Source organism: Zingiber officinale, chromosome 1B (assembly GCF_018446385.1).
Source record: "Zingiber officinale cultivar Zhangliang chromosome 1B, Zo_v1.1, whole genome shotgun sequence".
NCBI classification, from domain to species: Eukaryota; Viridiplantae; Streptophyta; class Magnoliopsida; order Zingiberales; family Zingiberaceae; genus Zingiber; species Zingiber officinale.
In genome coordinates this window covers 134,642,670-134,667,963 of record NC_055986.1, presented here as the reverse complement: position 1 = coordinate 134,667,963, position 25,294 = coordinate 134,642,670, and the positions used below count along the sequence as shown (strand labels likewise).

Here is a 25,294-nt window from a genome sequence, read left to right as displayed (position 1 = left end):
GAGTCACCCCTAGAGTTGATCTTGATGAGTCCCAAATGACCAAGGCTTTAAAGCCTAGGAGGGTCATTAGGAGGGTTGCTAGGGAAGTCATCCCTAGTGAATATTTAGTGAACCCAATGAGCTCCAATAGGTATTGGGTTCCTAAGAGCGTGATTCCATCACGCTAGATGGTTTAGGGTGTGCCAACCTTACTTGAATAGGTAGTTAACCTAATCATGGCAAAAGGTGGCACTTTAGGAATTTTCAAGGTGTAATCAAGCCTTGAAAATGAAATTTAAAATTTTACTTATTCCTAAGGTGATTAGGATGTGCCAACCACACTTGAGGAATTTTCTAAGGTCAATCTAATTGGCACATAGTGATCTAAAAATCTTTAGTATATGATTTTAGATCTATTACACTTAGGAATATAGAATTTATGGAAAAATGATCAAAATTATCAAAAATGGCAACTAAAGCTAGAATTAGGTATTTTCTATACCTTTATATGTTATTTGCCATATATTGTTTGTCATATGCCATGTCATGACATCATATTTAATTTACTATCATTTGAAATGTCATGATAATGCTTAGGTTAGTTATATGTCATGCCTTATTTAAGTTTCATACTTTATGCCATGACATCATGACATTGGCACATGTTTCCACTTATGATATTATTTTATGCCATGTCATCATCTCTTGCATGTATGATCAATTAAATTTATTTAAGGACAAAAACACAATTTGATATGGAAATCAAATTGTTGTTTAGAAAATGCATGAGAACTTAGCTTAAGATGACCTAAACTCATATCTCACATCAAAATTGACTTGGATGTGTTTGATACACCTTAGATGTGTGTGAGATATTAGGATTATGAGTTAGGATCAAGGTGCATAGTTCTTGTACCTAGATGAGCCTAATTCGAAATGGAGGATCATAGGGAAAGCTTGCGTACAAGTCATGTACACTTAGCCCTAAGATTGTGGTCCTAAATTGAATGGTTTAAAATCATTTCAAAATTGATTTGAAAAACCTTGATGAAGCTTTTCTAGTGATAGCATTCATCATTGAGCAAGTTGATACAAAGTTGAGGTAAACTTGAACTATTTCAAAGTTTTTAAACTTTGTATCAAGATTTGAAAATGGAAGTTATTTTCATAGAAAACTATTTTTCCATGATAGTATATGTTATGAGGAATGTATCCTCAAAATTTTATAATTTTTGGAATTTTCTGTAATTTTGTAGGGGTTTCTGAATTTCGGGAGGAAGAATTCAGAAATCAGACATGTGTGACCGATCAGGAGGTTCCCTGATCGGTCCAGATCCTGATCGGTCTGGTGACCGATCGGGCGTGCCAAATTCTGTCTGAAATTTCTGAAATATGTTGTCTGAAATTTCTGAAATTTCAGCTGAAAGTTAAAACACAGTTTGTGTTTTGGATTTCTAAAGGTTTGAAATTCTCCGAGACATTGTTGGTGCAATGGTCAAGGGGGAGTTGACCTTTAGGGGGAGTTTTACCTATTGGTCAGGCGGGAGTTGACTTTTAGGGGAGTTTTTACTCGTCATGATTAGTGATATGGGGATTATCACTAAGTTGATTGTTGACTTTAGTATCAAGGGGGAAATTAAGGGTTTCAATGAAATGTATGGGACTTTCATTAGGAAGAAACTCTTGACCTTGAATCACTCTTTTTGATGTGTGTCAAAAAGGGGGAGAATGGGAGAATGTCCAAAGAATGTTCAAGGAAGAACATTAGAGTTTGGGGAGAATGTTCAAAGAAGAACATTGGAAAACCTAAGTTAGGTTATCGGGTTAACCTAACTTGATTATGGTTTTTGTCAAACATCAAAAAGGGGGAGATTGTTGGTGCAACCTTAGGTCAAGGTTGACCTGGTTGACCTGACTCGAGTTGACCTGACTCGAGTTGTATTTTGATGTTTGACGAGAATAGAAAAGTTCTATTCTGATGTTTGACGAGAATAGAAAAGTTCTATTCTGATGTTTGACGAGAATAGAAAAGTTCTATTCTGATGTTTGACAGAATACAAACTTGGGAGATTGTGGGTGCAATCTTTGGTCAAGGTTGACCTGGTTGACCCGAGGTGGGTCGACCTGATTCGGGAAATCCTGGTAAGTGAAGCCAGGTGAAAGTCCTGGTGAGTGAAGCCAGGCAAGGGAAAGTCCTGGTGAGTGAAGCCAGACAGTTGGAAAATCCTGGTAAGTGAAGCCAGGTGAAAGTCCTGGCGAGTGAAGCCAGGCAAGGGAAAGTCCTGGTGAGTGAAGCCAGGCAGTTGGAAAGTCCTGGTGAGTGAAGCCAGGCAAGGGAAATCCAGATAGGTCAAGGTTGACCAGACATCTGGTGAAAAGTCCAAGTATGGAGACTTGGCACGGGAAAAGTCCAAGTATGGAGACTTGGCACGGAGAAGTCCAAGCAGGGAGCTTGGCACGGGAGAAGTCCAAGTATGAAAGCTTGGCATGGGAGGTCAGAGAGGGCTCGGTAGCTCGTTCTCAGGACCAGGTAGGGTTTAGGGCTCGGAGCTCTAAACCTGGATCGGTCTGGTGACCGATCCAGTGATACGCTGGTTGACTGATCGGTCTGGTGACCGATCAGTAACCAAACAGTGTGTTTCTGTGAATTACCTGATCGGTCTGGTGACCGATCGGTAATCATACAGAAGCGAAGAAGATCGGGAGAAGAAAGAGGGGGATCGGTCTGTGGACCGATCCACCTGAGTCCTGATCGGTCCACAGACCGATCAGAGAGTTGGGCAACTCTCTGTGAAGTGTGCTGATCAGTCTGGGGACCGATCAGCATAGGTCCTGATCGGTCCCAAGACCGATCAGAGAAGGTCTGGACCGATCAGGGTGGAGCCTAATCTGTCCAGCTCTAGCCGTTGAGTCACAACGGCTAGATTTCTGCTGTCTTCTGCCCTCTTCGCAGGTTCGCAGGTTCAGGGATATAAAGGGGTCGAGTGCCTCTACAGTAAGCAGTTGCTTCTCACACTTCTTTCTGGTTCCTTCTGCTCTTACTGAGCTTTGCTGAGCTCATACTTCTTGAAGCTTCGAGTGAGCTTCCTTCGGCTGGTTCAGCTGCTATTGGGCATCCGTGAAGTTGTTGCTTCATCAACGGACTCCCGTCGACGAGAAGGCAAAGTGTTTTTACATTCGTATTGCTTTTTATTTCTTGCTTTCTTTCTTGTACTCCTATCTTGCTGTTGCAAGAGATTGTGGCGAGGTTTCTCCACCCAGAAGGAGTTCATATTAGCCGGTTATCCGGGGTCTCATCCACCGACGGATTGATAGGCTTCGTCCACCTTACGGGCACGTCGAGGAGTAGGAGTATCATCTCCGAAACTCGTTACATCGTTGTGCTTGAGGTTTGATATCTCCATTTACGTTTCTGTTGTTATTTTTCCGCTGCGCTAACTTGATTTGTAGAAAGAAACGCGAATTTGAGGTCGACTATTCACACCCCCCCTCTCTAGCCATCCGAAGATCCTAACAGCATACTGGAACATACATCAAACTTCTTACTATCAATGTATAGGAGAACCTTAGATTTGACAAATACTTTTTTCCTTCGAAAATATCTCTTTCACGTGGCCCAATTCAATCAACAATTAGATGTGATGAATTGAATAATTTTTTTTTTCAAATTCAAGTATCCACTAATCTTGAAAATAATGGATCGTTGCTAAAATTATTTTCATCGGCTATAAAAATTAATTTAGAAAATAAAAATGAATCCTAACAAATGACTCAACGTCACGAGTGATTCAAATACTATGATATATCACGTTAACATCATGAGTGATTCAAGTACTATGATATATCCTACGTGAGAATCGAATCCTTAGTTTGTTACATGAAAGTTAATCCCACCTCTTACTATCGCATCGAGTCCTGGGCATTAAATTGTAATAATGAGGAGATTCATGTGTTTAAATGAAATTATGAAGGAAAAAAACATATGTAGCATTGTTATAAATGGACAAAAATCAAAAGGCAAGTTAAAACGTCATTCAAGCGCCCTGGTTTTCTTTAAAAAAAAAAACTCAAATGAACATCTCCTTTAAAGTGAAGTGTCTAAAATACTCCTGGAAGCAAGTAGTTATTACTTACACAGTTGATACCTATTAGTTTCTATACCATTAGACATTATAACAACTACCTATTAACTTTACACAATTGATCACGTGTGCCAACTATCTGCTAATTTTTACATTGCCAATCAAAATCAAATAATATTCATTTGAATTATAATGAATATCATAAACTCTCCTTAGTTTATTTTGTTCTTTAAAATATTATTTTAATTAGATTATCGTTCTAATAAAAATTAATATAAGATAATGATACTAGATAATAATACTATTTTAGAAACTAGTAACTAATTGTTACACATTATAACAACAACCTACTAACATTTACACAGACGATCATAACCAAATAATATTCATTTAAAATGAAGTAGGTGTCATAAAATCCCTTCAATTTATTTTCCTTAATAAAATATTATTTTAACCGTGTTATAAGCAAAATCAACCAATAATGACACTTATAAATATTAACAACCAATTGTTACACGTTATAGCAGTTAGCAGCTACAACTGTTCTTAAAATTCGATTCAGAGGTATTTCGGGTTGCGTCTGACACCATAATCATGAAAGATCACAAGGTCATCCGTCATAAGATGGAACTTTTATTGCGATGGTAAATATTTCTGGACTTCGAAATCAACCTTCACCTCAGCATGTCGCAACAAGGCGCTCGAGTAATTTATCGCATACCGATCGAGATACTAATCATAGAGACCTCGCAGCTGCTTATCCTGATCTCTGCATACGACAATTGATATCTGAGAATCTTTGGAGGATAAAAATGCACAAAGCAAGGAACAACTTTCTATAAGCAAGCAGAACTAAAGCAGCGAATTCAAAGAGAAACTATGAACTGACGTTGGAGACTGCAATCCAGGAAGTGAGTGTGTCGATGGCCTTCCCAGATTGATGCGTCTCTTGAGCTAGTGCTACACCTTCGCTAAAGTTGCTCACATGACCGGCGACGAGAAGAGCAGCGGCAGCATTAAGAACCTGCATTTGAAGAAATCATAGAAACCAAGTGCAATCAAAAATATGTTCATGGTATACTTCTATTCAAATTGACATGAGTTCAAGGAAACTATAGACCTGGCTATAAACCACTGGAATATTTGGTGTCGAGAAGCTTACAAATTTTACTAAAGAAGGCCCTCGTGTGAGACAATAGATGCGATAAAACCCCTCAAAAGGATAAACTAGCTATGTAGAGAATAGACAGACAGGTTGGCAGAAATAAAATAGAAAGGTGCTAAAACTGATTTGAGTGGACACAGAAAACTTCTATAGCTGCTACAAATTCAAAGTTCCATTATCAAATTGCCACCGGTCAGTTTATTTGCATGCTTACTGTGACTAAAGTTATGTGAAAAATGTAACCACACACTTCTCGAGCAGCACGATGGATAGTCAGACTATAAAAACTAGCCAAGCTAGCCAGTATTTTGTAAGACAAAGCATTTTTACCTATGGAAATTATGATGCTGCTAAGACAATTGAAACATAAGACTGTAATTGCAACCATGTCAGCAAAATTAACAAAAAGGAACTGACTTACGAGAGCATCAGCAATTGGGCCCTTTTCACCAGACAATACTCTTCGAAGAACTTCTGCATTGAACTGTGGGCCGCCTCCTTTAAGATCATCTAGCGTGCAGCGGGGAATACCAGAGTCCACTGCATCGTATGTAATTCATTTACTATGAAATTAAGGGGATGTAAGATTATAGGAATGGAATAACGCATTGTTATTAATAAAAAGTTTTGAGGATTTAGTTCTGATTCTGCCAATATTTAGACTGAATAAATCAAATTACAATGTGGAAAGAGATGCACAAATAAGTTGCCTACATGGATCGAAGTATAGTTTGTTTATTGCTGTGGGCGTGACATCAAGGAAGTATCCAGATCCTGCAGGGAAAAATAGTTTGTAACATAATCAGTTAAAAACTGAAACCAAAGTAGGTGAGAGAAAAAAAAACATGGACAGCTGTCCCAAAATCAATGAAAACTAACAAAGAAGGCACATTAAAAATTGGATCGTACCAAGTGGACTTATCTCATCTAAACCTTTAGAATGAACTACTAATGCTCTCTTCATTCCAAACTTCTGCAATGCATTAGCCATTTTGAGTACCTAACCAAGCAAAGGAAGAATTCAGCATTCATAATTTCTTGTCCATTCTCTAAACACATGGGAATAAACTTATTTAAGGATAAACTATTAGTTGAAAAAAAAAAGTTCTTTGAGACCATTATGGTCTAGACACGAATAAAAATCTTCTGGAACAAGAGTTGAACCAAAGTGCCACTCCTTTTGCTCAAACCCAGGTGATAGAGAAGCAGTTAGGACATGCTGTAAGCTACTGGACTTTCTGACCAGTGACTGATGGACTTCTTGCCCAATTATTCTGACTCAAGTCTGGTTTGCATAAACTAGTTTTCTCAAGAATGTAATATTGTAAAATTCAATCCTCATATAGGCTCGATAATAGGCATTGGACAAGCTCTGCCTAAGGACTAAAATAAAGACACATGTCCATTGGCATTTAATACGTCAACAAGCCAGTCATGACAACATCAGAAGGTTGCTTTTAACTATGGAATTAAGTTGATTAATGTCAACATCAAACAATTCAGCATCAAAAATTCCATTCAGAACTTATTTTCAACAAGCCCAGAGAACGCATTTTGCAGAAAAACATTAAAAATAATTAAGGAAGTGTATCTCATTAAACCATAACAATTCTATGTCATTACTTGTGAGCATGATAATTAAATTAATGGTTGTCCAACCACCAACAACAACAATAACCAAACCTTATCCCAATAAGTGGGGTTGACTATATAGATCCCTTTACGCCATTGAGTTTTATCTCCCACTATATCATCATCATCATCTATACTTAAATAAATTTTATCTTATTTATTATTGTTAACCAAGTTTTTTTTAGTCTTCCTCTTCCTCGTTTGATATGCGTGTTTGTCATAGTTTCACATCACTTAATTGGAGCATTTATGGGTCGTGTAAATATATGCTCGTACCATCTTAAACGTGTCTCTCAGAGTTTTCCCTCAATAAATGCAATTCCGACTTTTTCTCTAATACTCTCATTTCTTATTCTGTCCATTCTCGTATGTCCACATATCCACCTTAACATCCTCATCTCTGCAACTCTCATCTTCTACTCATGTACTCAAGTCATAGCCTAGCATTCAGCTCCATATAACATAGCAAATCTAACTGCGGATTTGTAGATTTTTCCTTTAAGTTTTAAAGGTACTTTATGATCACATAAAACACTCGATGTTCTCTTCCATTTCAATCATCCTGCTTGTATTCTATGTAAGACATTTCTCACAATCCCTCTATCATTTTGCAAAAATGATCCTAAATATCAAAAGCTCTTAGTTCTAGGCAACTCGTCATCTCCTATCTTAACAACTGTCTCATTATATCTAATATTGCTAAACTTAAATTCCATATATTCTGTGTTTATTCTACTAAGCCTAAAACCTTTACCTTCTAGTATTTCCCGCCAAGATTCTAGTTTAGCAATTTTCCTTCACGTGTTTCATCTACCAAAATAATATCATCTGCAAACAACATGCACCACAGTAATGTGTCTTGAATATGTGTAGTGAGTTCATTCATAATTAGTGTAAAAAGATTGGGACTTAGAGCTAATCCTTGATATAACCCTATCTTTATTGAAAATATTTCAATTACTCCGCTTGAATTCTTTACTCTAGTCATTACATCCTTGTACATATCCTTAATTAATTCAACATATATTACGCTAACACCTCTCTTTTCTAGAATTCTCCATATAATTTCTCTTGGAACTCTGTCATAAGCTTTTCTAAGTCAATGAATACCATGTGCAGATATTGTTTTTACTCCCGATATTTTTCAATTAATTGTCTAAGAAGTTGTCAAGACATAAACCCAAATTGATTTTCGGTCATCATGGTCTCCTTCCATAATCTTTTTTCGCTTACTTTTTTCTAAAATTTCATGATATGACTCATTAGTTTAATACCCCTATAGTTTACACAATTTTATACATCTCCCTTGTTCTTATATAAGAGAACTAGAGAACTAGAATACTTATCCTTCATTGATCAGACATTTTTTTCATTTTCAATATCTTGTTAAATAATTTTATAAGTCATTCAATACCTTGTTTCCCTATGCACTTCCATATCTCTATCAGAATATCATCTGGTCCAATGACTTTCCATTGTGCATCCCATTTAAAACTTATTATACTTCTGAAATTTAAATTCTACGATAAAAATTTAAATTTTGATGCACATTTGGCGTACTTAAATTACCTAAGTTAAGTTGGTCACCTAAATCTTCATTAAAAAATTGATGAAAATACCTCTTCCATCGTTTTTTTATTTCTCCATCATTTACTAATACCCTATTGCATTCATCTTTAATACATTTATTTGGATAAGATCTCTTGTCTTCTTTTCTCTCAGTTTAGTTATTTTATAAATGTTTCTTTCCCCTTCTTTTGTATCCAATTTTTGATATAATCATTCAAAAATTTCATTCTTTGCTTCATTCACTACTCTCTTGACTTCTTTCTTGGCTATTGTATATTTTTTCAATTTTCCTCGTTCTTACAAATATATAAATCCTTATAAGCTATTCGTTTTTTCTTCACTTTCTCTTGTACTTTCTCATTCCATCACCAAGATTTTTTACTTAGTAGTGCATGTCTCTTTGACTCACCGAATATATTCTTAGCTACTATTTTCAACTTTAATACCATCTTATCCCATGTCGTATTAGAATCACCGTCTATTTCACCTAATACTTGTACTCCTACCTTCTCTTTAAATATATTTTGCTTCTCATCCTTTAACTTCCACCACTTAATTCTAGGAGTCGTATATATTTTATTTCTATTGATACTATGTTTGAGACGTATATCCAACAATACTAACCTATGTTGGATAGTTAAGCTTTCTCCAGGAATGACCTTGCAATTAAAAAAGTCAATTTGCGATTTATTATAACTATAAGAAAGACAATTTTCTATTGATAATTTGCTTTAAGCTTTCTATCCTTCTTCCTAATCCTAAGAAAGTCAATTTGCGATTTATTATTCTCACTTTTGAACGTGACTAAGTATTCTTCTCTTTAAAAACGTATTAGCTAATATAAGATCAGATGCAATCATAAATCTAATGTAATTTTCTCTTCCTCATTTCTCGTTCTAAACCCATAACCTCCATATATCCTCTCATATTCCTCATTTTTCACTCTGACGTGCCCATTTAGATCACCTCCTATTAAAATCATTTCATTTGGCGGAAAGTTTTATAATATTTCATCTAAGTCGTCTAATCCTACTTTCGATGCATATATGTTAATTATGTTCATAGTTTCTTTCGCCACTATTATCTTAAGGGCTATAATTTTATTCCCTTTTCTAACTACTCCTACAATTTCATCATTTAACGAACTATCTACAACAATACCCACTTCATTTCTTACTTTACTCTACCATAACTTAAAACCCGAGTTCTCTATCAATTTTACCTTCTCGCATACCTAGTTTGTCTCTTGTACACACAAAATATTAATTTTTCTCCTAATCATCGTATCTACTACCTCTATTGATTTACCAGTGTTCCATGTTCCAAATATTAGATTATTAGTTTTTCTATCAGATTTATTCTTATCCAACCTATGGTGTGAGAACTCTTGCCTATTTAACACTAGACCCAAGTTCTCATGGAGATGTAGCGGTCGTTATAGTCAGCTCCTGCAACGCGAACTCTTGTATATTTAGCACTACACCCAAGTTATGGAGATGTCGCGGTCCTTATCGAGACGTTACAGTCAGACCCTGCAACCCGTTCCTTCGGGGAACAACCTAGCATTAGCACAATAGTTTAATAGATTCATTCATTGAATATTTGTTATAGTTTTAATGCTGGCTGGCAACCTAAAGCAACGCTCCTCCTTTATCCGGGTTTGGAACCGGCCATGACTGGTTCATCACGAATTGTCCAACAACCCTTGGTAAAGAAGTGTTTAGGACGGTCAAAACAATTGATTACTTAGATGAACAAGCTTCTACAGTCTATCTGAATGACAAAAGAAATAAAAGAAAAAGAAAATGACAAAAGAAAGAAAAGAAAAAGAAAACGTAGAGCTAAACCACTCACCCTAAAAATCTCTACCACTACAAATATGTCACAGAGAAAGAACAGAGGTCAATGTTCTTTTGCTCAATCAATGTGAAATGTCCAATCAAGAAAAGCCCCAAAAAATAATGCAAAAATATTCAAACAAGAAAAGCCCCAAAAAATAATGCAAAAGAATGACCTACCCATACTCTTATTTCAGTTTCAAAGGGGAATGAATACACACGAAACTAGATGTACAGAACCACCATCTCAGATGTTTCTCCTCTCTTCACATGCTTAGACAATTTTGTCTCGGTATTTTTTTTTTCTGTCATTTGTGTTCAGAGGATATATTCCATGATGAAGTAACACGAAAAATCAGAACATCAGTAAATTCCCCCTTCACCTTTCTTCTCTAAGATGCAGATTCTTTGTTTTCCTCTCCACGGTCTTGAACTTTCCCTAAGACGTTCTGGCATAAGTGTTAGAATGTAACCTCACCAAGCATGTTGCTATTTACAAGACCCCATCTTGCTTGAGTTTGTGATCCTAGTTGATCCTGAACCAATCTCTTATTTGACTCCGATAACATGAAGCAGCATTGTCATTTGTCAATATCCTCATGTTCATCATTGGTTCTAGAGGACTTTCCCAAGAAAAGATAAATCCAAAATATGCCAATGAGGACCTAGTCAGAAAACTCTTGTATGATGAATCCTAAATCAATTCCTGCAACAGCCATAGCTTTGCCAGAACAGAAGGTTCAAACTGTGCCAAGGAGAAAGATCGCTATCTTCTTTCCCTTCTCAGGGGCCTAAAATAGAGAGAACGGAAAAAAGAGCAGATGTCAAGGTAGACAAAAGCATCCTCTTTCTCAGCCAAACTACTCTTGTCAAGTCCATCAAAGCTATCAAAAGGAGAACAAATAAAAAAAAAAAACCATATACTCTGAAATCAATATCTTGCTATCAAAAGGACAACACAAGGCTCAACTAAGCTTCATTTACTAATGATATGAATACAAAGGTAGGAAGGTCAAAAATCAATATTATGGCTATTGAAATACCACCTGTGAGTGAAAGGACCATTTCACAAATTAAATAAATATCTAAACATTCTAAGACTGGGAATTATGTAACTTAAACTGCAAGTAGATGCAAAGCCTGAGAGTCCATCTATTGAGTGCAATTTTGTGGGAGTAAAATGATAGAATCTAATGGGAAGAAAAAGAAATAGAAAAGGGAAAAATGCAATCTGGACATGAATATGTGCTCATATACACACAGAGGGAGGAATAGTTGTGGTATCTGAAGAAATATTGAACAGACATGATATACTCTGAATGAAACTATCATTGTAAAGCATCTCAATCCCAGTAAGTAACAGTATGAAATATATTATTCATCAAAAAGGGGATATTGATGAACATATCATTAATAGAATAAAGAATAAGGGGTCAAAATAGAGAAGAGTTTCTGGAATATTATGTGATCATAGTTCATAGAAAATCACTAAGGTTAAAGGGAAAGTTATATATGAATCTGGTACGACCTGCCATACTACATGGATTGGAGTGTTAAATTGTTAGAAAGCACCATGTATAAAAAGTTAATTTAGTAAATATGAAAATGTTGAAATGGATGTTTAGTGTTACTAGAAAGGATAAAGCAAAACTATACCAGTACTAGAGAGAAATTAAGTGTAGCTTCTGATAGAACAAGACCTTATGAACACCTCTAAAGGTGACTAATAAATTCTGTAGTTACAAGAATTAAATCAGTTAGTCAAAGGTGTAAAAGCGCCGAGCAAGACAAATAAAGCATTGGCTGGTGTATTAAAAAATGATTTGAATTGATCCAAACAGAACTTGTAGTATGGACTTCACTAGATCTCAATGGAAGGATAAAATTCAGGTAGTCAAGTCCAACACAACTTGATGAGGATGATGCTATGTATATCATGAAGCAATTTAAAATCCTATTATCACATATAAAAAAGGCACTTACTATGTCTTCATGGTATACACCAACAACGGTGTATGGAACTCGTGCTGGATTCAACATTGGCCCCAGAATGTTGAAGACAGTCTTCACTTTGAGCTTTTTCCTAACAGGACCAACAATTTTCATTGCTGGGTGATAAAGTGGAGACATCATGAATCCTATACCTGCTTCCTTCACGCAGCATTTTACTTCCTTTTGCAATAAATTAAGACTGATCACTGAACCGATACTCAAAGTTTATACAAGAGAGAAAAAAATTGAACCATTTCTAAACTTATAAATCGTACTTCAATCGCTTATATCACATTAGTAGTTATATCTAAGAGGAACAGGACAAAAAAGACACCAGGTTTTAGGCTAAAGAAGGCCTGGCGTTAATGGAAAATAGTATATCTTCCAGAGTACTACCTCAGGGCCTAACTGGATGTTCACCCCCAACGCTTCCAATACATCAGCACTACCGCAGGCAGAGGAGCTGGATCGATTACCTTGCTGCGACAAATAGGGAAGTATCTTCATTATTATCTCTGCATACTTTTTATGACCTTTACATTGCAAGAATCATGAAGCTTGTCTACCTTGGCGACATTCAGACCAGCTGCTGCAGTAAGTATAGAAGCCCCGGTAGAAATGTTAACCGTATTAGCCCCGTCTCCTCCAGTACCAACAATGTCAACCGCATCACCTATTCCATTGACCTTCACCGCGCATTCTATCATCGCCCTCGCCAATCCAACAATCTGCCTTAAAGTTAGAAAGAAAGCAAAGGATCCGGAATTACAGCATCCAAGGTCTCAGTTTTAAGCATACCTCCTGAAAGGTCTCTCCTTTAGCACGCAAAAGCACGAGGAAGGCGCTAATTAAAGCCTCGTTGGCTTCATTGAGTAGAAGCTTGAGGCACGCTTCCGCCTCTTCTTCCGATAGATCAATTCGATCCACGAGCGACTCAATTACCTGAGCCACACAATCTTTAAGAACCTCAACTAAAAACAAACAAAGACAAGAAAGCGCACGAAAGAAACAAGCCCAGGGCTCAATGACAGCGAGAAAGTCACCTCGTTGAACCGAACCTCCAAAGGGCCGGTCCCCAGAGCGCTTGTGGTGGACAGGGCCCGCAGGGGCCGAACAGCCACAGATCCGTAACTGCGACCGGCAGATGCAAGATTGAAGAAGCAGCGACGAGTTTGCCAATTCAAGTGCCGCCTACGACTCCTGGTCACCGACAAAGAAGAGGCTAGCTGCCCGCAAAATGACGCCGTGGACATCATAAACGAAATCTGCTAACGATTCCACAGCTTTAGGGCGAAATGCAGTGAGAGATTTGGGTCGAAGGCAGCGAGCGCAAAAACTGGAATGGAAATTGACGGCGGTTGCCAAAATTAGAAAGAAAGTCGACTTGAGCGTCAGAGATCTTCCGGTCTCCTGAGAGATCACCTGGAAGGGCATTAGATTTTGGGAAGCCGGCCGGGCGATAAGGCAAAGAAAAGAACGGCAAAATTCTCTTCACCTACACAGAAAAAAAAAAAAAAAAAAAATTTAAAGAAAAATGATATACATAAGAAAAAAAACTTAATAAAAATTCCAACGATAGACACATAAAATAATGGGTAAAAAAAAATGAAATGATGGATCATGATTTTATATATTTATCTTAAGATTTTCATTAAATCTTTTTCCTTATATATCATTGTTCATATTTAAATTTGCAGTTTAATCTCTTTTAGGTTCTGGACTTTTGATGCTTTTTTTCACCCACTCAAAAATTTCTCACGAGAAAAAAAAAACATTTTTCAACAACTAATTCTACATAATCACAAGATTTTTTTTAAAAAAAAAATCCATAGCTTTAATTGCTTTGAAACAAAATTACGTTGAAAATTAACTCAAAAACTTCTAAAATAAACCTCTCGTACTTTGTGGCAAATAAAATACTTTTAGCTTTAATAATTCTGTCGTGTGCAAAAAAAATTCATGACAAATCGATCACAGATAGAGAACCATTAACTGATGACGTGTCAATTTTTAAAAATTAATCACTTGTACAGATCATGTGCCATGTCATCTGCCAAGTGGACAAGCAAGGTATTTCTCTTCGTCTTTTCCGTCTTCTTCGTCTTCTCCGTCTTGTGATTTTCTACTCTCCTCGCATGTTTCGTCGAGCTTGGGAACTGGTGCTACTTCAATACCCAAAGAGGGCAAAATGTCTAATGTGCATTTTTTAGTCCCGCATCTTTAGTTTCTCTAAATTTTTACTGTTTTTATAGAATTGTCGCGAAGCAGGAGTTGTCTCTTCGGAGACATCCGATAAAATTGGAACGATACAGAGAAGATTAGCATGGCCCCTGCTCAAGGATGACACGCATAAATCGAGAAATGGTCCAAATTTTTTTTCTAAGCAGACAATCAATTCTCTTCGTTGGTGTTTTTGCCATTTTCTTTTTGCAAAATCTTCTTTTTCTTCTTCACACTTCTGCATTATGATTTTTGCTTCAATGTCTTATTTCCTGCGTAGTCGTTATTCATCTTTAGTTGATCCATATTTGCCCTTTTTCCTCTTGTAAGGTGTAAATCCTAAACCCTAACTTTAACTCTAATTCCCAAAACATTTTTTCCCCCAATCTTTCGATGTTTTGTTGTTTCTATTTAGTTTTCATGATGTGCTCTCGTGATTCTTTTTCAATGCCCCTTTTTGAGTTCGTTTTAGAACAGCAAACTCTAATTGGAGTTTGGAAGCAGTAGATTGTGTGCTTATGGATCATATTACTTTTCTTAAATCTGAAGCATCAAACTGTTCAAAGACAATTCTTTGTTAGCGTTCATTATTTCTGTTTCAGTAGCAATCTGATTAGATGCTTTGTATGGGCATAGGAATGGAACAACATTGAAGTGCACGGTCTGTGACCCGGTTAAGTAGAATACTTATTGAGGTATGTTGAATAGTTCTTCAACAGATTATTTACTTGCAAAGAGTATTATATTCAGTCTATTTGATTCCAACTTTTTAATAAAGTATGTTGTCTCTATCCAACAAGCTGAATTATATAATGTTAATGTGTTGTTTTTCTTATGGATGATTGTTAAAGATGGTGATCGTTTGTACACAGGATATTAGAGGGTGATTTTTCATTAGGAGATTGAATATCTGGTTTCAGGACTATTGGGCATGACTATTATGTATACTTGCCATGGCCCATGCTACAAAAAATTGTTTTGTTTAGTTCATGCCTGTATATTTAGGCATTGACAAGAAATGATATAAGAAAATGAAACTTCCATGTGAATCTATTTACTACCATTTCATCCAATAATGTTAACATTGATTGCTCATCTACTTCAATTTTGTGCACTTTTGATGCTCAAGGTTGTTTGATTCCATCAAAGCTTACCGGTTTGCCATTAATACTGGATTCTCCTATTAAGTTGCAATTAGCAAGTCGATCTTTATCGTTTTCCTAGTATTTATAGTAATACTGGATTCTTCTATTAATACTGGATTCTTCTATTAGTTCATGCCCTTTATATTTAGGCATTGACAAGAAACGATATAAGAAAAAGAAAACTCCATGTGAATCTATTTATTACCATTTCATCCAATAACATTAACATTGATTGCTCGTCTACTTCAATTTTGTGCACTTTTGATTCTTAAGGTTGTTTGATTCCATCAAGGCTTACTGGTTTGCCATTAATATTGGATTCTTCTATTAAGTTGCAATTAGCAAGTCGATCTTTATCGTTTTCCCAGTACTTTTTAAAGTTGTTATTATCATGGTTAGCAATCTTAATTCTGATTTTGAGGGTTGACATTATGTGATGTACATGAAATTACCTTTGTGAAATTTTTTTATATTGATTTTATGATCTATAGCTGTAACATAACTCTATGGCATAGATTGGATGTTAATAATGTTGGTGTGTGCGAGTCTAGAAACTTAGAACAAACAAACTAGGACTTAAGTATCTGATAGCAGCTTTAATAAATCTCAATAAACTTGGAACAAACTAGGACTCGTTCTCGGGTCCCAGCTCAGCTTTTCCTCAATTACCTATATTCCCCCTTCCATCCATTGTCGGAAACATGGTGTAAATTTTAATCATTCTTAGCACTTTACCACAAGGTTAGGGTTATCTTTAACCTGATAGTGTAACAGTTGCTTGAATTTGTCAACCTTTCAATCTTTATTACCATGGTACTATCATAAGTTCATTAAATTAAGTGCACTTATTAATCCTTTGAATAAACTAGGATGTCAATTTCCCAAATCCCAAGTGGGACTCAGTTCTCTTACATTTTACAATTATTTGATCATTAGCATGTTGTTCATGTTTTACAGATTTTTCAACTTTTTATTTATTCTTTATTGTCAAACCATAAGATAACTGTTTTTCCTCAACTTGATAAAAAATGTGGATGTTGTGCATGGTGATTTTTTGGACATAAATACAAGGGATCCTCTCTTCAAGAGGAATTTTTTCTGAACATAAAAACTATTTTAGTGAACTTGCATAAAGTAATTTGTAGGTTGGAATATGTCCAGATTATTTTCTTTAGGGAAGCAAATTACAAATTTGTGATTGGTGTGTTTAAATAATAATGTTAATGATGTGCCAATGGAATGCTTCATTTATAGGAGTCTCTTATGTTTTTGATGGTTTGTCAGCTTTGTGTCATTCTGTTAGACCCATCATGTTTTGGATTTGGAATTTCAGCAGAAAGATTAGATCATCTCCTTCCATCCTATGGAAAAGGTAGATTTAGTATCATCACGGGGAGTTTAAGTGAATTTGTTTTATTAAAATTCCATGTTTGTTTCTAAAGGGGAAAATTTTGATAAATCATTCAACACAAATGCATGCTTTTTGAATATGTATTCATCTGTTTGTGTCCGCCTACGAGGTTTGGGAGTATAAATGCTTCCTTGTTTGAAGTTTGTTGTTGTCACAAGGTCTCGTGATTCTTACTTTCTCAACTCAGAGCACCTTATAGTTTGTTTCTTATGTATTTAATGAAGTTTGATATTGTCACAAGTCTTTGCAATTTTGTAGTTCTTACTGTGCGAACTTGGAAGAACTTGTTTTCAATATAAATTAGGAGTCAAACAAATAGTAATAAAATTTTAGTCTTTTGATTGTGTAAGCATTCAATATGATATTTGCATGATTCTCTTCCTTATGTGGTTTAATGTATACAACATGCGCCTTAAGGCAATTCATGCATTGCACTGTTGAAAAAGTTCTTTTAGCTTAAAACCCCACCTTGAGGCTTTATCATTTATTATCTTCTGTTGTTGGGTGTTTCTCTATTAAAATTCATTATTGTAGCAGGACAAAGGATAGTCTAATGTGGCCAGTGCATTGTTTATGACATCGAGAGTTAGATCCATAACATGCTTTCAGGGAGAATCACCTATGGCAATGCTAATTGACTTGTATATATCATTAGAAAAATACTAATCAAGGAAATAAGTACTATTGCTCAAGTAAGGAAAGCTACAAAAGGTGGCGATCATAGCAGAGGTACTCAGTGATGCAGAATCCAGAGTGGAATGCGTTTGGTTTGCACCGTTTTCATTTTCATTTTCTGGAAAACGAGCGTTTTCTAGAAAACAGAAAACGACATTTTGTCATTCTCTGTTTTTCTAGAAAACGATAGCCAATTTTTTAGAAAACGCGCACGGAAAACGCAAACCAAACACCATTTTCCAGAAAACGCGCGTTTTCCAGAAAATGAAAATGGAAAACGCGCGTACCAAACGCCCCCTTAAGAGTTTTAGCAGATTGTTCATGTGTCCCCTAAGTTATGAAAGCCAGCAGTCTTGGAGAGAGAATACTTGTTCTTCCATTTAAATATATGCGAAAATCCCATGTTTTCATCTTGAATTTTATGTGACAGCAAGGAATGGAAACCAAGATAATCTTTTGTTCAGAGTGATCGATTTATTATGTTTCTGGGCTAAATCGTGTTTGAATAGGTGAGGATGCTGATGCTTGCAAGAGTGACAGAGTAAAGAAGCTTGCTGCTTTTCAAACAAAAGCTAATCTGCATGCACTCTCATGTAAGTTGCTCCAGTGAAACACGCACTCAAGCTGACTTATTTTCTTTATTGCATTATAGCTTCCTATTATATTAATTTTCAGGTGCTTGTTTATATTTTGATATATTTTATTAAGATATTGTAATTATAGATGATGACTGATGCTGTTCGTAGTAGCATTCCTGCTCTTTTAATTGTTCACAAACTCACACGTGTGTGCACGCCAACGTTTAAAACTCGAGTTGTGCTGGAAATTTGGCAACCGGAATGATACATTTTTTTTAAGTGTGTCCATCGTAGTGTTGACACATGGTGTTGCTTCCAAATTAGAGAAGAAGAAGAAAAGAATGCAACTATATACCTAGGGGCAAAGCTTAAAGTATCATTCCATACTGGACTTTCAATCCTTAGATGGAATGATATGATTTTCGCACTATGTTGGGTGATACTTAGCATATTTTGACATGCATTGATCCATGCTTAGAGAATTTAGATTAAAAAAATTTCCTTTATATTTTATAAAAGTAAAATTGAAGCAACTAAATAGTTAATTGAATTAGATTTGCCATTTTATGTTGTATAATCAACATATGTTCAATGATGTACGCATTTGGATGAGTTTTACTTCTCTAGACGATCCTTTATAACTTAGGAATTTTACTTTAAATAGATTTGTTCTTGTCTGAAAGATGGAGATGATGTGCTGGTAGATGGTTGCAATGTTGAGGTAAAGACCTTCAGATTGAATCAAAAAGTATGGGCTGATGCACTAAGCTCCCTGGACACACTTAATCGAGTCAACAGAATGTCAATGCCAATAACCAGGGAAGGGGTCTCTGATGAAGGCCCTCTGATGTTCAAGTTGATATATTGTCCGAGCTGAAAGTAGAACCAACGAAGGGGTCCTCGTGGTGACAACTCGAGGCACAAGCGATACAAATGACAATAAGTCAGATTTGAATCAGATTCTATATTCTCCATCCTCATACCCATCAGAGATCGAATATCAATTTTCATATCCATATCCATTGGGGATCGGATATTCATCCTCATATTTTCTAATTGTGCTTTAACTCCATTACTCGAGCACACTAAGAATCATATGAATTAGTCTATTAGACAAAGAGTTGTTTGTATTGGAGATGGATCATCTTATTGATTGATGATGGAACATCACTAGTGATACACTATCAGAGCATCCACATTGGTACATTATTAGAATGTAACCCATATATTGGTGTTAAAACCACTGTGACATGGTGTTAATGCCAATGTGACTTTGAACACATTCAAAACATTTGTTTATATAAAAAAAGTTGCCATCGACAACTCTCAAGCCCTGCACAGGACCTGAAACAACAAGCCCTACACAGGCCCTGCGCAAGACTTGAAACATCATATCTTTCGCCTCTATTTTTTCTTCCAGTGGAATAAAAATAGCTAGTAGATCTACAACGGCTAGTAGATCTACAACGGCGGATAAATTCATATAACAGCTAGTTAATGGCTATTTTAATAAAAAAAAATAATTAAAATTTCATCTATAAATACTCATCATCTTACACAACTTCTTTCAATCATACAAATACCTAAGTCCTTCTAAAAATCTTCTGTCTACTATTTTCCTCCAAAATGGATGAAAATGGGCGAAGATTCTTTAAAAAAATTTTAGAAAATGCTTCTTCCCAAAATTTTCAAATTTCACCAAATTATCTATATTTTCTATATCCATCAAATTATTCACATAATCCATACCCACCACATAATCCATATGGTCCATATCCATAAATTATCCATATCCACAAAATTATCCATCTAATCCATATGCAACAGGTATGCTTTTTACATCTCCGACAGAAAATGAACCATTTACTCCAACTTTTGTTCCGGGGACTCAACTGTCTGACCATGAATCCCCAATTGAACTCGTAAATTTAGAGAAGGCAAATCCTAGCGCTGTAAATAGAAGAAAGCGGTCAACATGGAGTAAGGTTAAAGATGAGGTTTTAGCAAGATCATTTGTCACTATCAGTGATGATCCAATCATTGGCAATGATTAGAAGGTGGATGCTTTCTAGAGACGTATTGCAAACTACTACAATGAGAATCATCCTCCAGGTACACCCAGTAGAATTGCAAGTATCATACGATCGCACTGGTATAATACCATTCAAAAAAGGTATATCGCTTCAATGCAAATTATAATAGTGTTTACAGTGCGTATCGTAGTGGCCATAGTGATGACGATATATCGCGGCTTGCGTATGAAAAATACTGCAAGGAAAATAATGGCATTACATTTAATCTCGAGCATGTTTGGAGAATCATTAAAAACCGTCCAATGTTTACGCCACAATCCGTTGATCATCTTGTTGGCATGAAGAAGGCAAAGACCTCAGAGTCGGGGGCAAGCAACACCTTATCTAACCAAGATGCGAGTATACATGTTGACCTAAATGAAGAAGAAACTTGTCCAATGGATCAGAAGGCAGCAAAAAGAAAGGGAAAAGGCAAAATAAAATCGGACATTGAAGGTATGACAACAAATTTGAACAATATGATTGCAAAGTTTACTGAGTATACAAGTATAAAAATGACTGAAGTTGAAATGAAACAAAAACAACTCAAAGTTGAGGAGATGAAAGCAAAAACTGTCTTAGCCAAAGTTCAACTAAATGAATACGCAATCCTTTCGAAGGACACTTCACAAATGACAGAGGAACAACTTATCATCCACGAACATCTATGCCAAGAGAGTAGGGGGATATGGAATATGTAATTTTCATTATTGTAATTTTCAATTATTGTACACTTTTAATTAATGTAATTTTCAATTATTGTACTTTTTCAATTAATGTACAATTCCTAATCAATTAATATAGTTGTTGCAAAGTACCTGTTCAAATATTATCGTTGTAATATAGCCGTTCACTAGAAAAAAATAAATAGACACCTTGTGTTCTAATTCTTCACTCTAAGAACATATCATTTCCTAAACACAGACTTGAATTCATTTCCTCCAAAATGTCTCAATATTCAAGTAGCACCAGCTCTGACTCGACAAGTGAAATGAAGTCCAAGTTGAAGTTGTTGACGAAGATTATGATCCGGGGAATGAGCTAATGTCATTGATACTTCAACAAAGCAGACAAATAATTGAAGCATATCAAAGTAATAACGAGATGCGGCGAAGAAGGTTCATTCAAATAAATCGTGAAACCGGGCATGCGGGGTTCTTCAATGATTATTTCTCCACAAACCCGGTGTATCCAGATCAAATATTTTGAAGACAATTTCAGATGCAAAGGAATTTATTTTGTCGCATAATGAATGCACTTGAGAGTCGTTCATCATATTTTTAGCAGAGAGATGATGCTACGAGAAGAAAAGGCTTGACACCACTACAAAAATGCATAGCTGCAATTCGCCAATTGGCTTATGGAGTTCCAGCCGACCATCTTGGTGAATACCTACGCATGGGTGAATCAACCGTCATCAAGTGTCTTTTCAAGTTCTGTGGTTATGTGGTTGAACTATTTGGTGATCGATACTTGAGAAGGCTGAATGCTTATGATGCTCAACATCTTCTTCAAATGCACGATGAGAGGCATAACTTCCCTGGAATGTTGGGCAGCCTTGATTGCATGCATTGGGAATGGAAAAATTGTCCAGTTGCTTGGAAAGGTCAGTTTACAAGAGGTCATGGATCACTAACAATCGTGTTTGAAGCGGTCGCGTTTCAAGACTTATGGATATGGCATTGCATTCTTTGGTGTCACAAGTTCACTTAATGATATTTATGTGTTATACGAATCTCCTATATTCAATAACGTCTTGCAAGGAAATGCTCCGGAGATTAATTTCACGGTCAACGGGACTCGATATAAGAAGGGGTATTATCTAACAGATGGAATATATCCAGAATGGACTACTTTCGTGAAGGCTTTTCCTTGCCCGGAAGATCCCAAGAGGAGGTTGTTTAAGGAAAGACAAGAGGCGGCAAGAAAAGATGTTGAACAAGCATTTGGGGTCCTCCAAGCTCAATGGGCAATTGTCAGAGGTCCAGCTCGTTATTGGTACAGAAAAAAGTTAAAACATATTATGTTAGCATGCATTATTTTGCACAACATAATTGTTGAAGATGAGGGGGGGTTAAGTGACAAATTGGTACAACAATGAACGTGATGAACCCGCACAACCTGTCCAGGGTTCAAATCGAAGATTTCATGATTATCTCCGAACAAATTCTGAACTACGTGACAGTCATGTGCATCATCAATTTCGTACCGACTTAATTGAACATATTTGGTTACAATGCAATAACAATTCTTGAAAGTGTTGTATTTTAAGTTTATGCAAGTGTAATTTTTTTTATAGGTTTTACTTCTTCCTTTGAAATTTATAATAATATTTTAATTTTAAATAAATATATTAATATTATTATTTATTTTAATTTTAAATAAATGTATTTTAATTTTATGTAAATAATATATTTAAAAATAATATTATTATTCATTTTAAATAATAATAATTTAATTTATGTAAATACAATTGAAATTATATTTATTTAATGTATAATAAAAATAAAGATGAATGGACAACGAGACCCATAAATAATGAGGGTCAATGTTAAAACAAATGTGAGAGAATGAATATATTAATATATTGTGTATGTAGCATGTGAGTCCTACACTTTTTGATTAGGTTGTGGGTGTTATAACATCCACTAATATGGATGCTTTCAGTGACACAGAGTTGGCTTTGTTAGTGAGAAACGACTTTCCTCCTAACAATTTTTTGGGGTCTATTTTGTAGGATTGAAAGCGCTAGAGGGGGGAGGAGGGAATAGCGTTCGTGGTTTGCACGTTCGTTTTAAAATAATCGAGTAATACGCAACGGAAAAATAAAAACAATACTAACACCAAGGTTTTTACTTGGTTTGGAGCCTGTAGCGACTCCTGCTCCAAGGCTCACACTCGTTGAGTGTTTACTTTGGGCAATCACTATCAATTTGAAAAATTACAACTTTGAAGTACAATATAAAGCAATAATGAAAATTATACCGACAACGAAAAACAAGGAATTTTAAGGCTTCTGGTCGTCAGAGTCGAGTTACAGCTTTGTCGGATTGTTCTTTGAGTAGCACATGGAAGAAGGGTTGCGATTTCAAGTGTTGTTTTAGCTGCTACTCGAACCAGGCTTAAATAGCGCGTTGAGGGTGCCTCCAACCTCAATGGAGGGCGCCTCCAACTCGTCGAGTCAGCCACGTTGATAAGCTCCGCAACGCTCGCTGTTTATCCGCCTGAGGGCGCCCTCCATCCAACGTCCAGGATGCCTCCAAGCTCCATGGAGGGCGCCCTCGCGCCTTACTGTGGGGCTGTCGATCAAGTCACTCGAGGCGCCTCCAAGCTCCATGGAGGGCGCCTCGGAATTGTTCATCCGAGGTTTTTCTTATGCAATTTCCTTCCTGCAAGGCATGTTAGTCTGCAAATAAAGTATACCCTGCAAAACAATGTTAGTACAATAAAATAAGATAAATAGAAAGTTATTTTGGCAGTCTCCGGACTGTCCGGTTCTGACTTCATATTTCACCTCCGGAAACCCTAGGTCGAACCGACACCTACTGTTCCCTCACCGGGGAACGCATCCTCACCTACTCCTCTTAGGAGAGTTTACTTATTGCCAGATCGGTTCTCCAGACCGACTGAACTTTCTGCCTAGGGTTATCACCCCCTAGGACCTAGGGTTACCACCCCCTAGGGTTTTCCTCAGCCTAGGGTTACCACCCCTAGGACCTAGGGTTATTACCCCCTAGGATTTTCCACCTTCCTTGCCGCAGCTAGGACTTTCCACCACCTAAGATTACCGCTCCATAGGAGCTAGGGTTACCACCCCTAGATTTTTCACCTGCCTAGAATCTACTAGGACTTTTGTCTAAGACAACTTAGGATTTTCCTGTAAACTCAACAAATCTTGTCAGATAACAAGACAACTTAACTTTGGACCCTTTGACATAATTAAAATACAGGTTCGATCGTCGGATACTTCCTACACCAACATATTTGTATATTTTTCCTTTCCTTTAACTAGAATTTAAGGTCATAGGTTGAGAATAAAAAACTTTAGCATACCGTGTGTTTGAAAAAGTTTTTAAAAACAAAGGTAGATTAAAAAGAGCAAAGTAGATTTGTAAACTTAATTATAAGCATTATATTGCTGATGTTCTTCTTTCTGAATCTTTATACTGATTAAGACCACTGGCTAAGGAAAGAAGACGCAGTAGGATTCTTTATTGCATTATTTGTCAAGAAATCTGGGAAAACAAACAGAGAGAACAGGCCATCTTCAGCCAAGAAGCTTACGAGACAGAATAGATACATGCCTTAACCCTTTTGTAAACTATCAGCATTTTGGTTCCATAAACAATTGACGTAGCAAGGATCTAAGAAAATAAAGCGCTGAAATGGTAGTTGGACCATCCTTAAAGTTAAACTATGAAGGCTAATAACGATATGTTCTTAGTGGTCATATTTAACTTATTGCCCAGCTAGGATAGAGCCTTTTTTGCTCATCTAACTGAATTAGTTGTGAGCCCAAAATGGGCATGTCTTAGACATGATCCTAATATAATGTTTTTAATAAAATATCGATCACTTATAATGAAATTTATTTTATTTTTAAATTTTTTAATAAATTTTTATTTAGGCCTTTTCCTTGTAAACTACTAGGGTTGTAAATAAATCAAGTATTGATGAACAAGCTTGGTATTTGTTTTGGTAAAAATTTATTTATATTCGTTCAATATATATAAGATTAATTAAATAAACAAATTTGAAGAGCTCGTTAAACTAAACAAACAAGTTTCAACATATATGTGTTCAATTCGTTAATGTTCATGAACAATGTTTGTGAATAATGTTCAGGAATCATGTTCATTAAAAAAAACTTTTTTTAATATACTAAATAAACAATAAAATAAATAAATAAGTTTGAATTATCAAACTCAATAACCAA

At 36.0% G+C, this 25,294-nt stretch overlaps 2 protein-coding genes, 1 long non-coding RNA gene and 1 other non-coding gene across 9 annotated transcripts; 3 read left to right on the top strand and 1 right to left on the bottom strand.

Annotated features, from left to right (window-relative positions):
- Positions 1-4,433: 4,433 nt before the first annotated feature.
- On the bottom strand, positions 4,434-13,761 carry LOC121980500 (anthranilate phosphoribosyltransferase, chloroplastic-like). Of its 4 annotated transcripts, none has more exons than XR_006111568.1 (10): positions 13,680-13,761; positions 13,301-13,593; positions 13,056-13,199; positions 12,824-12,985; positions 12,654-12,737; positions 12,249-12,437; positions 6,136-6,226; positions 5,941-6,000; positions 4,951-5,766; positions 4,434-4,830 (listed from the first exon to the last, which is right to left on the bottom strand). XR_006111568.1 is itself a non-coding variant. In XM_042532577.1 (10 exons), exons 1-10 carry the CDS (start codon positions 13,511-13,513, stop codon positions 4,819-4,821), a joined length of 1,209 nt encoding a protein of 402 aa, XP_042388511.1. In that variant the 5' UTR covers positions 13,514-13,736; the 3' UTR covers positions 4,434-4,818. The 4 variants fall into 4 exon arrangements, 2 of the variants coding, with proteins under 2 accessions (XP_042388511.1, XP_042388519.1); XM_042532577.1 differs by having other exon boundaries at positions 4,951-5,085; positions 5,648-5,766; positions 13,301-13,736; XR_006111567.1 differs by having other exon boundaries at positions 13,301-13,747.
- A 586-nt stretch (positions 13,762-14,347) lies between these two features.
- Positions 14,348-19,827, top strand: LOC121980489. 3 transcript variants are annotated; one of them, XR_006111564.1, is made up of 4 exons: positions 14,348-14,416; positions 14,510-14,621; positions 15,114-15,172; positions 18,218-18,515. It is a non-coding gene; the product is annotated as an uncharacterized LOC121980489 (long non-coding RNA). The 3 variants fall into 3 exon arrangements; XR_006111563.1 differs by adding an exon at positions 18,951-19,827 and having other exon boundaries at positions 14,366-14,621; positions 18,218-18,301; XR_006111560.1 differs by having other exon boundaries at positions 14,366-14,621.
- Positions 14,531-14,633, top strand: LOC121993266. The gene has a single exon (XR_006115149.1). It is a non-coding gene; the product is annotated as a U6 spliceosomal RNA (small nuclear RNA).
- Positions 19,828-21,462: 1,635 nt separating the features above from the next.
- On the top strand, positions 21,463-22,459 carry LOC122042417. The gene is made up of 3 exons (XM_042602534.1): positions 21,463-21,543; positions 21,643-21,964; positions 22,122-22,459. Exons 1-3 carry the CDS (start codon positions 21,463-21,465, stop codon positions 22,457-22,459), a joined length of 741 nt encoding a protein of 246 aa, XP_042458468.1.
- The last annotated feature ends 2,835 nt before the right edge of the window (positions 22,460-25,294 follow it).

Excerpts from the sequence above, each read along its gene's own strand:
- LOC121980500 (XM_042532577.1), bottom strand. The coding sequence starts at position 13,513 with ATGATGTCCACGGCGTCATTTTGCGGGCAGCTAGCCTCTTCTTTGTCG. Across the intron at positions 13,200-13,300 it reads TGGAGGTTCGGTTCAACGAG|GTAATTGAGTCGCTCGTGGA; the intron begins GTGACTTTCTCG and ends TGTGTGGCTCAG. Across the intron at positions 5,086-5,647 it reads GCCCAATTGCTGATGCTCTC|GTTCTTAATGCTGCCGCTGC; the intron begins GTAAGTCAGTTC and ends CTTCAAATGCAG.
- LOC122042417 (XM_042602534.1), top strand. The coding sequence starts at position 21,463 with ATGCGGCGAAGAAGGTTCATTCAAATAAATCGTGAAACCGGGCATGCG. Across the intron at positions 21,544-21,642 it reads ATTATTTCTCCACAAACCCG|CAGAGAGATGATGCTACGAG; the intron begins GTGTATCCAGAT and ends TCATATTTTTAG. Across the intron at positions 21,965-22,121 it reads TTGTCCAGTTGCTTGGAAAG|GAAATGCTCCGGAGATTAAT; the intron begins GTCAGTTTACAA and ends ACGTCTTGCAAG.